This window comes from Thamnophis elegans, chromosome 4 (assembly GCF_009769535.1).
Source record: "Thamnophis elegans isolate rThaEle1 chromosome 4, rThaEle1.pri, whole genome shotgun sequence".
Taxonomy (NCBI): Eukaryota; Metazoa; Chordata; class Lepidosauria; order Squamata; family Colubridae; genus Thamnophis; species Thamnophis elegans.
In genome coordinates this window covers 75,328,593-75,342,627 of record NC_045544.1, presented here as the reverse complement: position 1 = coordinate 75,342,627, position 14,035 = coordinate 75,328,593, and the positions used below count along the sequence as shown (strand labels likewise).

Here is a 14,035-nt window from a genome sequence, read left to right as displayed (position 1 = left end):
ATTCCATCTTTAATATCCTGATCACAGATGTTTAATTTCTGAGTTCAGAATATTCAGTTATCTGGCTAATTTATATGTAGCGAAAAGTTCTACATTCCTTGGCCTGTATCAGTACATTCCAGCAACTAAAATGTAGCTCTATGAAAAATGTATTCTCATTGTTGAAAGAAATGTCCTTCTGGGTTCGGCTCCAAGTGGGGAAAAAAACACTGGAGACATGGAGGCTGCTTGGAAAGATGGTTTTAATGGTGGACAGAACCACGTGACTTGAGTCCTGAACAGAAAAGGTGATCACATGCTTCAATGTTGGTGGAGAAAAAGAGAAGCAAAGCCTGAGATGCTGAGTCCCTGGTTTTATGCCCATCTGGCCTTTGATCTTGAGCTTGTATTCTCATTGGTTGTCAGACTCCCATGGGGCCATGCAGGGGCAACTCTCTAGGCTGCGTTTTGAATCCAGGTTTGGTTGAGTTCTCAGATGCCATCTGGCGAGTTGGGTAAAGGTCCAATATTATCATGCCTTAATCCCATCCCCCTGGAGCTGAAGGGGAGAACTCTTTATTATGTAAAGGGACTGGCTTGGCCTTCTTAATGGCCCATTGTCAAAGTGGGTGGGGGCAGGAAGCTGCAGGGAGCTATTCTCTCTTTAAAACATGTTTCTTCCTTTTCACATCCAGGGAAATATAATATTCTGCCTTTTCAATATTTCCTAGGATATTTAATTTTTCTGGGAGAGGACTGGGTGATAACTTCCTACATCTTAACTTGCTTAAATTAGGCCTGTGTGTTTTGTAATTATGGCTTTATGTGCAGATCTGGAGGAATTTTAATTTTGTTTTAAAACATTTTTCTCTGGTGCCCAGGAAAATGATGTACAGGAAGATGCTGCAATGTTGTCACAGAGATGTCACAACTTTAATTCCCTTTAAAAGAGAGGTTTGAAATTTTCTGGGCAAAGAATTGAGAACATCCCACCTGCTCAGGTTTATACTTCAGCTGAAATCATACCTAGAGCAAGCACCTGGCTCTGATCCAAGTTACACACGCACTTGCTTCCTTGCCAGATCATTTGTAATGAATGTTGTGGAGATGACAGTATGACAGTATTCCCTTCTGTAAGCACTATCCTTTCTTGCAACACCCCTCTTCTGAAAACCGGAAGTGTTGTTAGTATTCTGTGAGCCAAGTGAAACAAATGTCAAAGTTCGGCAACTGGGCGTGAGAAGGAACTTAGAACGGCTACAAATTGGTAACGTTTTCCCTAACAGGGAAAGCAGGTATGTTTCTTTTTTGCTTGATATGCTTTGAAAACTACAGGCATTGTTTTAGATTAGTATTATAGAACAACCATAACAAGAGATGGGTATTCTTTGGGGATGATTTCTACTTACATTTGTGAAAGAAAGAAAGGAAGGAAGGAAGTAGGGTGGGGATCATGGACAGAGAGATTTCTTTACTAGAAGCAGCTCCAGATCTAGCCACCAATCTTTTCCTCAAGATCCAGCTCCCGCAGCTCCAGTTTAGGATTCCTGGAGCTCCTTCAAACAAATACATTTTTCTCATGATCCACGTGCTTTTCCTTTTTTCTTTTTTTTGGGGGGGGGATGGGGGAAGTGGGGGGGAGGAGAACATAGCTGCTACTCCAGAGCCTTAATATATTTGGTGAAACTGAACTGTGCAAATGAACTTTGTAGGTAAAAGACATCAATGGACAGCTTCCTGACAAAGTTATGGATATTTTCTGCCTTCTTTGGTGCCAGTTCTGTGTCATGCATATTGCTTTTATTCCTGTCCAGATCTCTTGACTGCCTATCAGTTGAGCCAACTGCAAGTGTAGAATTCAGAGATGGCTCAACATATTTTGATCAGTGGTGGGTTTTCATTTTTTTTACTACTGGTTTGCTCGTGTGCTCGCACATGTGCAAAAGCGTCCACCACCCAATCCGGGCTGAACCGGGAGCAGCCCACCTCTGATTTTGATGAAGGACGCTGAAAATCTATATGTTATTGTCTCGTTGCTTAGTTTTAAAAAATACAATATGTATTTGATAGTTTGCTGCTAATTAACCGAACTACACACTTGCTGCTTTAATCCTATGTTCTTGTCAAAAGGATCAAGTTGATTCAATCAGGAATTTTTAGGCTTTTAACCCTTGCTTAACTCTGCTCGAGTGATCATAAAATGCCTAAAGTCAGACTAGTTGAGGCACTAGGTAAGCACTAAGCAGAGTCATCCACGGTGACTCTGGCAGCAACTAGCTCAGCCTTTTTCCTTTTACATTTTCTTTTCTTTTCATGATGACAGTGGTGAGGGTCTGCCTCCCCTGCCTCCCCTGACTGCATGTCACTGGTTGATTGTTAAGATTTTGTTATGACCCCTGAGAAATGTTCATCATTGTAAGAGATTTTAAGGAATTGGCCTTTCTTAATGACAGTCACATCACAAAATGAACCACATTGGCACATCTTGTACTACCGTTAGGAGATGGTTTTGGTGGATTCAACCTTTTTGACAGTTTGCTGTGGACTTCTGCATACCAGGAAGGAAAATAAATATGATAGATATGATATATTAATTCACCATTGACATTTCCCATCCTATATAGAAAATGAGGGATGTGGTGGTTCAGTGGCTAATACACTGAGCTTTTTGATCAGAAAGGTTGGCAGCTCGGCAGTTTGAATCCCTAACGCCGTGTAGCGGAATGAGCTCCCGTTACTTGTCCCAGCTTTTGCCAATCTAGTAGTTCTAAACCACATAAAAATGCAAGTAGAAAAAATAGGTACCATCTTTGGTGGGAAGGTAACAGCGTTTCGTGTGCCTTCAGCATTTAGTCATGTCAACTACATGACCATGGAGACATCTTTGGACAGTGCTGGCTTTTTGGCTTTGAAACAGGGATGAGCACCGCCCCCTAGAATCAGGAACAACTAGCACATATGTGCAAGGGGAACCTTTACCTTTACCTATAGAAAACAAATGTCCTCATTTATCCAAGAAGATTCTATGCAGAATGTAAAACTTGAAAAATGATTTTTTTAAAATATCAATTTTTATAATTAGCATCGTCGCATGGTGCTATGATTCAGTCTGTGTGTATTTGTGAAATTCATGTTTTATTATTAAAATCTCTGCATTTCCTCTAGGATTACCAACCATTTCTGCTGCTGTATTTGAACCTTCAGAATAAGAGTTATGACCCGCAGTCAAACCAAGTTAGCATTCATTATTCAGAGCACAAGTAGAATTGATTAGATTCAGATTGGAAGAACCATCTGCTCTCACCAATGGATTTTTTAGAGAACAACCGTGAACAGCTTATTCAAAGAATGGAGATGGCAACCATCAAGAAAATTGTAGACTGTCTTTTTGCAAAATCTGTTTTGTCACATGAAGAAAAAGATAGTATCCTTTGCCAAAAAGTAACGCAGGATGCGTCAAGAAAATTGACATGCTCCATTTTGGAAAAAGGTAGTGAAGCCTGTGATATTTTGGTGAGATCACTGGAGAAAATAGATTTTTTCCTTTTTAAGAAACTACAGGGAAGCCGTAAGTAGATATCCAATTTATTTTTTATTAATTATTATTATATTCTTATAGTAAGTATCTTTATTAAGATTGCCATTTTTTTCAAATTTAGTTGCTTTATTAAGTACAAATTAACTTTTATTATTTTGCCTAAGATAGAGGTGGTGTCAGGAGAAAGTCATCCATTCAGACTTTTATGTACTATTAAAAATATAGAAACCAGTAGTTTTCAAGAATCTTGTACCACACCAGAGAAAGTTTTTGAAAGTTAGAACTAGCCCCTGAAGAGGGCTCTAAAAAGATCTGTGCTTCAAAAATCCAGATAATTACTAACCTGCAGCAAAACATGAAAGGGTTTTTCACTTATCAAGGTTTTTACAGCTCAGATTGTACAACAGCTCTAATTAAAATCTAGTATAAAATGTAGGTTGCCTCTATCAGATCTCATTTAATCTGCATTGTAATAGTATATCAATTAAATCATACTCTTAGGTAACATGGCATTCAGATCTTTCTGTTTTGTTTTAGATACAGATGGACAAGTTACACGACAAGATGTTGATTACTTAGCTCAGGATTTAAGTAACCTATATAGGAACCCGTCCTTTAAACGTTTTCATCCACTGGGCGAAGAAATTGATATCATCTTTGATTTGAAGAATACCTATACAGATATCTTGCTTTGGAAGAAAGATATCCATAATTTCCGCTTGGCGCAAATGACTTTAAATACCCTTTTAGATGAACTTGAAAGCCCCTGTATCATAGAGGGGGAAGCTGGGAAAGGAAAAACGACTCTCCTCAAAAAGATTGCTTTACTCTGGGCTAATGAAGATCATCCTTCTCTGATGAGGTTCCAACTTGTCTTCTTCATCAGCCTGAGTGGGGTAGAGGCAGGCCTATACGAGACCATATGTGAGCAACTTCTTAAGAAGAACTATAGAATATGTAAAGAAGACTTTATGAAGATATTAGAATTGCTAGCAGAAAAAGTCCTTTTCCTTTTAGATGGGTATGATGAATTCAAGTCCCAGAGCTGCCCAGAAATAGAAGCACTGATAAAAAAAGCCATAAATCCAAGAACACAGTTATTGTTACTACAAGGACCGAGTCAATTCGAAGACTGAGGCTGTTTGGGTCACTGATTGCTGAGACAGGCGATCTAACCGTGGAAAGTGCAAAAACACTAGTTACAAATGTTTTGAAAGAAGCCACATTAGCTGAGGGCCTACTGTCTCAGTTGGAGAGTTTAGAGTCCACTTTTCAGAATTCTGGGACTCAGCTGGAGAACCTGATGAGGACACCTTTATTTGTGATTATTGCTTGTGCCATCCAAATGGGAGAATCCACTTTTACTCCACATACACAAACCACTCTGTTCTCCACCCTATACAATTTGTTAGTAGGGAAAAACAAGCACAAGATCAGAGGGACAAGTGACAAACATTTTCGGCTCAGCCTAATTCACTGTGGAAATTTGGCTTTGGATGGAATCTTTGAGCAAAAATTTGTTTTTCATCCCGATGATTTTTCCAGTGTGAAAGAACAAGTGTTGTTATCTATGGGCCTTATGCACAAGTACACAGCTCAGAGACTAAAAGAAGCATATACATTTTTTCATAAATCTTTCCAAGAATATATTGCAGGTAGAAGACTTTCCAGGCTATTGAGATCCAATAGCGATGAGGAAGTAACCAGAGGATTCCATTATCTCCAAAGAATTGGGAGTTTTTCGGATATAATTACTACTTATCACAGTTTGCTTTTGTATACCTGTGGATCGTCTTCTGAAGCCACCCAAAAAATTGTCAGCCATTTATCAGCCATTCATCAGAAGGGTAGTCTTTTTGGATTGCCTTTTGCTCGTGATTTATTTCCAGAAGAACCCAAAAAATATGAACAAATTGCTGAAGAAGAAGAAGGCTTAATAGCAACTCGGGAAAATTCATTTGTGGAGTGCGTTATTAGATTTCTTTATGAAAGTATCTCTGAAACAACAGTAAAGGAGGAGTTTGAGGAATTTTTCCATGATAAAAAATTGTACATCAATACCCAGAGGATTCCTACCTATGTCTCTGGGTTTTTTGACTATTTTTCTAATTGTGTAAGTATGTTAGAAGTCATCAAATTAGACTTTTTTGGTACTTCATCAGCTACAAGGACAGCATGGAAAACTGTCATCCCCGAAAAGGCAGTGTCCTTATTCTTCAACTGGGATCGAAAGCTCAAAGGTTTAGAAATTGCCTTAAAAGATTTCAATCAATTAGAGAAAGGTGATATTAAGTATCTGGAAAAAATATGTTGCTCTGCCTCAAGTCTGAGACTGATTATCAACAAATGTCCTGGCCTCACAGGAAAGTTGAGGGAAGTCCTCAATAGCTGCACAAATCTGCAGGATCTTATTGTAGAGTCCACGCCTCTTAGCATGGAAGATGAGCAACAGATAACTAAAATGATGGTACTGAAAACTATAAAGGTAAAAGACCTGCAGAGTGAAAACCAGCATGGTATGTGAACAATAATATTGATAAATAACATGTTTACTGTGATTTCAGATATTGTATATTGCATAGGAGTTTCCATGGAGTTTCCCATGAAAAAGCCTCTTTATACACTCTTGTATTTCTGTTCCATGGGCTAATGTGGAGTATACCCTACTATATCAATAAGATCTCTGTTAAGGTCATCTTCCCTAATCTCTGTTTTGGATTATAGCGCCATCTAACTTTACTTGAATTGGCAGAAAGCTATATTAACATGAATTTGCTATTCCTATCACCTATTTCCTATCCTTTACCTTCATAATGCATTGTTCCTCAGACAGAACAGTCAGAACATAGAATAATAGAGTTGGAAGGGACCTCAGAGGTTTCCTAGTCCATCTCCCTGCTCGAGCAGGAGATCCCATACCATTTCAGATGAATATTTGTCCAGTCTCTTTTTGAAAGCCTTCACTGATGGAGCATCTACAACTTCTGAAGGCAAGCTATTCCATTGCTTGATTGCTCTCACCATTAGGAAATTTCTCCTTAGTTCTAGGCTGCTTCTCTCCTTGGTTAGTTTCCAACCCTTGTTTCTTGTCTTGCCTTTTGGTGCTTTGGAAAATAGTTTGACCCTCTCAGAAAAGTATGATAAAGCCTGACCAATTTTGACTGATGCTACCCTGATGTTGAGCAATGTTTAAGGAAGAAAGAAAACATGTATACTTACTCAAAATCTCCTCCTTTTGTTTTCTTCTGCATATATTACAGAGGTGGTATTCAGCAGGTTCTGACCAGTTCTGGAGAATCGGTAGTGGAAATTTTGAGTAGTTTGGAAAACCGGTAAATACCACCTCTGACTGGTCCCACCCCCATCTATTCTCTGCCTCCTGAGTCCCAGCTGATCAGGAGGAAATGGGGATTTTGCAGTAACCTTCCCCTGACACTCCCACCAGGTTATGCCCACCAAGCAACTCCCACAGAACCAGTAGTAAAAAAATTTGAATCCCACCACTGGTATATAACTCTCAAGTTTGTTGAAGATATGTAAAGGAGAGAGACGTATTTGGCTGTAGGATGGAGAATGGAGAAGATATGAAGATAGGGTGGAAGAAAGGCTCTTTTCTGTCTCAGATGAATATTATTGATGTCTATTTCTCCATCCAGTTCATCCATCCAACTCCATCCAACCTTATATCATTATGAGTTTTTAAAACCAAATGTTCTTTTCTTAGGGGGCCTTCTTGATGGAATATCTATCCTTGCCAATGTGGAAAAAATTATATTTGATAATGTCAAGATGAATGAGAACACTGCTGACAAATTAGGTAACTTTAGTGAATGAACCCAGAAAGTATCCTATAGCCTTCGGTTGAAATGAATTTAATGTATGTTTAATAACATTTATATATTCTATCCCTCCATTTGTTTTTTTCTTCCTTCATTTTATCCTGTTGTTAGATTGCATGTTTTAATTTTAAATATTAAATTTAGTATAAATAAGAAGCTGAATATTTTACCATGTATGTAACCAGTCAAATATTTTTAATCTGCCCTGAAAAAATAGACTAAAGCATCCTGAGTTATTGCCAATACCCTGCATGTTCCTTCTGGTTAGCAGGATATGGGGAGCATATACTGGATTGGTTTGCAAGTTAGTCCTTAAATTAGACATCCCATTTGCTTAGAAATGCACGTTTGAGATAAAATTGGATATCGGTTGTCCTTGAATTATACTAGCAAAATATAGAACAATACTATTTAATAATGAAAAGGAATGCTGCATAGGGCACAAGCAATGTTTTGTACCACATGTTTTTCCATTTCTTTTGCTTTTCTGCACTCGCAGAATGTTGCTTATTTCAAAAGGGAATACTATGGGTTATAGATATACAAGTTGTAATAGAATCAACTATAACCAGTTTTTTTCCTCAATTTGTTTATAGCTGAAGGCTTAAAGAATTTGAAAAAGTTGAATTCATTGCAATTGAAAGAGCTTACAAATATTGGAGATGGAATGATAAGTATAGTAAAATCAATATCCTTAAATCTTCGAGAACTAGAAGAAATTTATTTGGTTAACTGCTGCATTTCTGCGACTGCTGTAGAAATTCTCGGTAACACCAGTGTTTTGGTTATTTGAATTCACTTATTCTATTTATAAGTTATCCGGTAATAATAGTATTCTTGGGGATATACCAAACTTCTAAAACAGACAACATTCTGAATAGTATTGCTTACAATTCTAGAACAGATTCCCTCCACCCCAAACTATTAACCGTCTTGTTGGTTGTAAATTTTGAGAAAGGATAGTAGGTTGAGGGAATCCACACTGTAGAACAAAAACAGTATTTCAAAACCGAATAACCTTATAATTATTATGCAGTTCAGTCTGTTTATCCCAGTGTTTTTCAACCTTTTTTGTGCAAAGGCACACTTTTTTCATGAAAAAAATCACGAGGCACACCACCATTAGAAAATGTTAAAAAAATTTAACTCTGTGCCTATATTGATTATAGGCGGGTGTTTTTCCCACGGCACACCTTACACTATGTCACGGCACACTAGTGTGCCGCAGCACAGTGGTTGAAAAACACTGGTTTATCCTACTCTAGGGCACCTGGGGCAGCTGTTAGGGGTTTCCGACACCAAGGTCATATCAGTTGCTATTGGATCCTGTATGGTGGAAATGCCACCAGCTTGCTGCTTTTCAAAACATATTCAGCTCTTGAACTCTGACTTTTCCCACTCTATAAATCAGCCTTCTTCAACCTGGCATCCTCAGTAATATGTGTTGAAATTACCGCTCTCAGGCTTTTTAACCAAGGTGACCAATTGAAAATGCTTCCTTTTTCTGGGGCCCTCCAGATGCTACTAAACTGTAACTTTCAGGATCCTTTAAACAATAGGTTTGTGATCAGGGTTTCTGGGTATTAAACTTCAGCAACATCTGGAAAGCCAAAATCCCATTCCTCTTTTAGCTAAACCTTCTGTCTGTGAACTACCAGTTCAAGACATAGTTCCTCATAAGGGGTGATTCTAATCATGTCTTGTTACTGTATGTCATTCAGACATTTATCTCTGTTTTCATCTTCAGTCTTTCTTCCTCTAGATCTTCCAGAATCAGACCTTTCCTTTAACCATTTGTATTTAATTTAATTTAATTTAAATCCATTAGACTCTGAGCAGATAATGAAATCCAGAAAATCATTAACTAAGGTATATAATTTGATTTTTGTTATTGCTGATGTTATTATTATTAGCAATTTATCACATTGGTCTTTTTAATGAAGCACGGATTAATGGTTTTATTTCATACTCTTTCCCATGCCTATAAATTAATTCACTGTGTGTTTCTTATTTTATAGTTCAGAATATTGGCAATTTACCCAAACTTTCTGCACTTGATTTATCCAACAATTTTTTGGGAAATGGAGGAAAAGAAGCTCTTTGTCAATTAGGTAAGAAAGATCATTTTATCTCAGGAAAATGGTGAGTTTGGTGTCTTGCTCAATAGCGGAGCCATGTTGATGCAGTGGTTAGAATGTGATATTGCAGGTTAACTCTGCCCACAGCCAGGAGTTTGATCCTGACCATCTGAAGGTTGATTCAGCCTTCGATCCTTCCGAGGTCAGTAAAATGAGAACCCAGATTGTTGGGGGCAATATGCTGGTTCTGTAAACCGCTTAGAGAGGGCTGTAAAGCACTGTGAAGCGGTGTATAAGTCTGAGTGCTATTGCTATGCTCTAACAAATCTCAATCTTAATTTGGATTTTGGATTGAAAAGAAAAATAGACAAGAATGAAAAATATATGTACTTCAAGGCTAAATTGTCAGATTCTTGGTATTCTCTGAGCTGTGTTTTCTTCCTGTGGACATACTTCATAAGTGGTCAGTAGAGGGGGCATGCATAAGTGCCCTAACATGCCTATCATCCTTGTCATTGTATTTTTATTCTCTTATTCTTGCTCTCATTTTTGTTTGACAAATTTCAATTAAAAAAAATTCATTACCAGGTACTATAATCATTAGCATATGGATGAGTGAAGTTCGCCGGCTGCTTTTATATATGATAGCTTAAACTACCTAACATACAAACCTAAAACAGTAATAAGGATTCTATAATATTAGATACAATTTTATAAAATCAATAAATAGAATATAATTAGAATTAGAATATTATTTATTATGTATTATCATATACAAATATTCAATAAATAATCCTAAAAACAAATATCCTACTTTAAAGGCCTCTTTTAAAATGCCAACTAGCAGGTCATTTTCTATAAAGTAATTCAACAGAAGGCATTCAGAGATGGGGTAATGATAGGGAAGGCTTGGTCAAAAATTACAGACAAACAAGGCTAGAACAAATTTTGTGAGCTAAATGGCATGGTGAAAAATCATATTATAGGGATGTGGAGCTCTTTGCAGCAAAAATGGGAATACAATCAGCTTCATATGTTGAACTGGTGATTTCTTTGAAATACAGTATATTATCTATCTGCATTGTTTATGACTTTTCAATATTTATTGCAGACTACTTTTAATTAATGCCATAGTAGATGGCAGCTTCTAGTTGAATTTGTTGATTCCTATAATGTTAAATGAGTCTGATTTGGTTAATCACCAGATTGGTTGCAAGCTACATTGGGACATTGAAACGCATCCTTTAAAAGACAGAAGGAAAACAAAACAGTAATCAGAACTAAAGGTGAATTATCTTTTCTATAGTTGAAAGCTTAAATGTCCTACCAAAGATGAAAATTCTGATGTTCCCTTGGGTGGATGAAGTGAATGTTTGCCTTGTTAAGTTAGAAGAGTTAAAGAGAATGCCACGGTTGACCAAACTTGGGCTAAAGAAATGGAGAACAACCAACTCTGAGGCCATAATTCTCAGTAAGTATATTTTGCAGTATTAAAAAAGGGACATGAAAACAAGAGTGAAGGACTCACATATGGTAGCATACTCAGTCAAAGCAATAACTCTGATCTAAAAGGCTATTGCAAGAGTTATTTATAGCCATCTCACTGCCGTGACTCTGGGTGGCTTATAAAGTTAAAAATCAAAAAAACAATTCAATCACAATCAAAAAATAATGGCAAAATCATTTTTAAAAACCCTCTTAAAATAATGAAAACATTAAAACAATCTGTGGGAGAGCACCGTTCATTTTCTTGAAAGCACAACCATTTAGCATGTTCTCCACATCACTAGATCCCAGGCCGGATGACAAAGCCATGTTTTCAGACTGCTCTAGACAGCCAAGAGGATCAGGGCTGATCTCCCCTCAGAAGGGATGATGTTCTCAAGGATGGTTGCTGCAGCAGAACGGGGTCTCTTCCTGGCTCCTGTCAAATAACATTCCTTTGTACACAGAATTATACCATGTCATTTCTGGCAGGTCTGATGGACAGATAGATTTGATTGAGGCAGTCCCTCAAATACCTCAGCTGACTTTTGCAGATGTTCTGCATGTTTTGTATATAGAAATATGACCTAAAACAAAAAATACACTCAAAAGATTAATGTTCATACTTGGTACATGGAAAAAACAGAACTATGTTTCAGCAGTTAGCAATACAATAATAGGCCTCCTGGGGACACAATCTAAACCAGGGGTCCCCAATCTCCGGACTGTGGCCCACTACCGGGCCTTGAACTGTTTGGAACCAGGTGATGGAAGTGGTGGATAAGCGCATGAGCATCTCCACTTGCATGAGCAATGGATCAGCACATGCATTTATGCTACGTTTGCACAAGTGACAAGCATGCATGCCCACCACTCGCAAAAATGGAGCTGCAAATACACATGCTTGCCACCGTTCATGCATAGCCATCCACTCTCCCCACACCCCCGGCCGATCTGCAAAGCTGGAAAGGTTGGGGAACTCTGGTCTAAACTACAACAGCACTATTTAGATTGCTACCTGATTCATAATTCTATGAAACGTCTTTAGAAGCATCTTGGAAGAAAACTATCTGTTGCTTTTACACTTTAAGTTTTCTAAAAGTTTGGCTACGTTAGAAGTCCATATACTGTATATCGGCAGTAACGTTAGCACCACATGACCTTCTGATCACACAGGCAGTTGGGTATAGATGGCGAGTTAAGTGTTTATTTTGTGTCCCTTCTTTATCTGTCACTGTCTGTTTTTGCCTCGGAGATCTCAGGTCACTTCCCTCTGTTTTCTTCTGCAGGCACATGCGGAAACATGCTTTTTGACTCTTCTCCTGGCAGGAATTATTATTTTAATTTATATAGCCACTGTCTTTCCATAGCAGCCCTAGAGGTCCAACAGCCAAAAAAAACCCCAAAAAAACCCCAACAACCAATAAAGCAGTAACATACATGTCAGACATCTAAATTAAAAAAAAAACATTCTGCAGTAACTCATAACAAAAACTTCCTGTCGTTAGATACATTTTGCCTATCCCTAAATAGTTCCAGTAAATAAATCTCCCCTCTCTTATGGCTATATAACCTGCTTGCCAAATCCTTGATGAGGTCAGATTCTTGCTCTTCAGAATACTCATGTAGGATCCTCCAACCTTAAATACTAATTGATTTGATTTTGAAATGTAAAGCCTTATCTTTATATTCTCCTCGATATTAAGATTCATGGTAGGCCATTTTTGAACATTCATTTTGCTCTGTATGGAGAACTAGGCAGGCAGGAACTGAGGCGAGGCAGGTTGCAGTAACAAACAACCTTTATTGTAACAGCTAACAATGCAAAGTGCAAGGCAACTCCTGAACCGGCAACAACAACATTGGCTGTCTGACAGCTCTTTATATAGTAGCCGTCAGATGGCTGAACCAATCAGAAGGCTGCGTCTTCCCGCTGAAAGGCTGCTCATATCTTAGCCAATTAGGGAAGTCCTGTAGCCAGCAATGTTTTTGACAGCATAGTAAGTCCGAGGATTTAACACATTGATACATACATGATTAAGTCTCCACACAATTACATTTTCTGTATAATCTGAGAAACAAGAAATTACTGAATGTAATTCAAACCTATTTCCCTAGGTACCCTTTTTGCAAAAGCATCTTTGGCGGACCTCCAGCATCTGGACATGGCAGAGACTTGCCTGACAAGTGAGGGGTGGCTCACTATCTTGAAGGCATTAACTCATCTCAAGAAGTTGACATTTCTAGACTTCAGCCAAGAACGAGGCTTCACACCCTCTGCCCTGTTAGTCTTGACACTGGCCCGCCTAATAAACCAGTTGGTTTCTTTACAAGAGATTGATCTGACTGGCTGGCAGTTTGATACACATGAGCTGCAAGAAATTAACAAAGCAAAGGAAAGTCATAGGAATGAGTTGCAAGTAATAGTTTCTTCAATCAAGCCATTTCTGGATACAATAATTTGATCATTCCCAGAGCCCTAATGAAGTGCATTTCTATGTATCTGGATCTTAATATGAAGAACCTACAGATGGGAAAGACTTATAAATGAGGGGCAAAAAACACTCCAGAATATACACTTGAAATCAGCAAAAAAATGTGAAATATTTCAAAAAAGCACAAGCAAGCTTTTAAAAAATGTGGAAGGAAAGCTGGTGTTATACAAGTTCTCTTTATCTGGATTTTAATATATCATATTATAATGTATAAACAATTATAATATTCTTTGTTTTTTAATAATAAGAATGAATCTATTTTGAAAGACAAATCTAATACTGTCAGTATAAACAAGATTATGTCTGCACATTTTCCTTTGTGTTTTGGTGCTTTAATTTCCCCCTCTTTATTTGATGCAAAAACCAAGAAGATTATTTTAAAGGTTATTCTGCAATGAAATCATCCAAACATTTTATTCCCTTTTATAACTATAGTATCTCTTGAAAGAAAGATAACATCACAATACAAACAGGTAACCAAAGCCTTGATCTCATCCCTTAGGATGTCTTAGCAATTTGAACTGATGTGTATCAGCCATGTATGGATAAAAATGAGAGACCAGATAAGAAAGAAAACTCATTTTCTTTCCCTAGTGTCCTCCGCCTGCATCATTTCATTAT

General features: G+C 37.7%; 1 protein-coding gene across 1 annotated transcript; it reads left to right on the top strand.

The window, feature by feature from the left end:
* Nucleotides 1-1,189: 1,189 nt before the first annotated feature.
* Nucleotides 1,190-13,729, top strand: NLRC4 (NLR family CARD domain containing 4). Its single transcript, XM_032216766.1, is given in 9 exon segments — nucleotides 1,190-1,274; nucleotides 3,145-3,547; nucleotides 4,055-4,588; nucleotides 4,591-6,033; nucleotides 7,242-7,334; nucleotides 7,953-8,123; nucleotides 9,375-9,467; nucleotides 10,741-10,905; nucleotides 13,038-13,729. Coding segments are annotated over 8 exon segments (3,108 nt in total). The 5' UTR covers nucleotides 1,190-1,274; nucleotides 3,145-3,285; the 3' UTR covers nucleotides 13,385-13,729.
* Nucleotides 13,730-14,035: the final 306 nt, after the last annotated feature.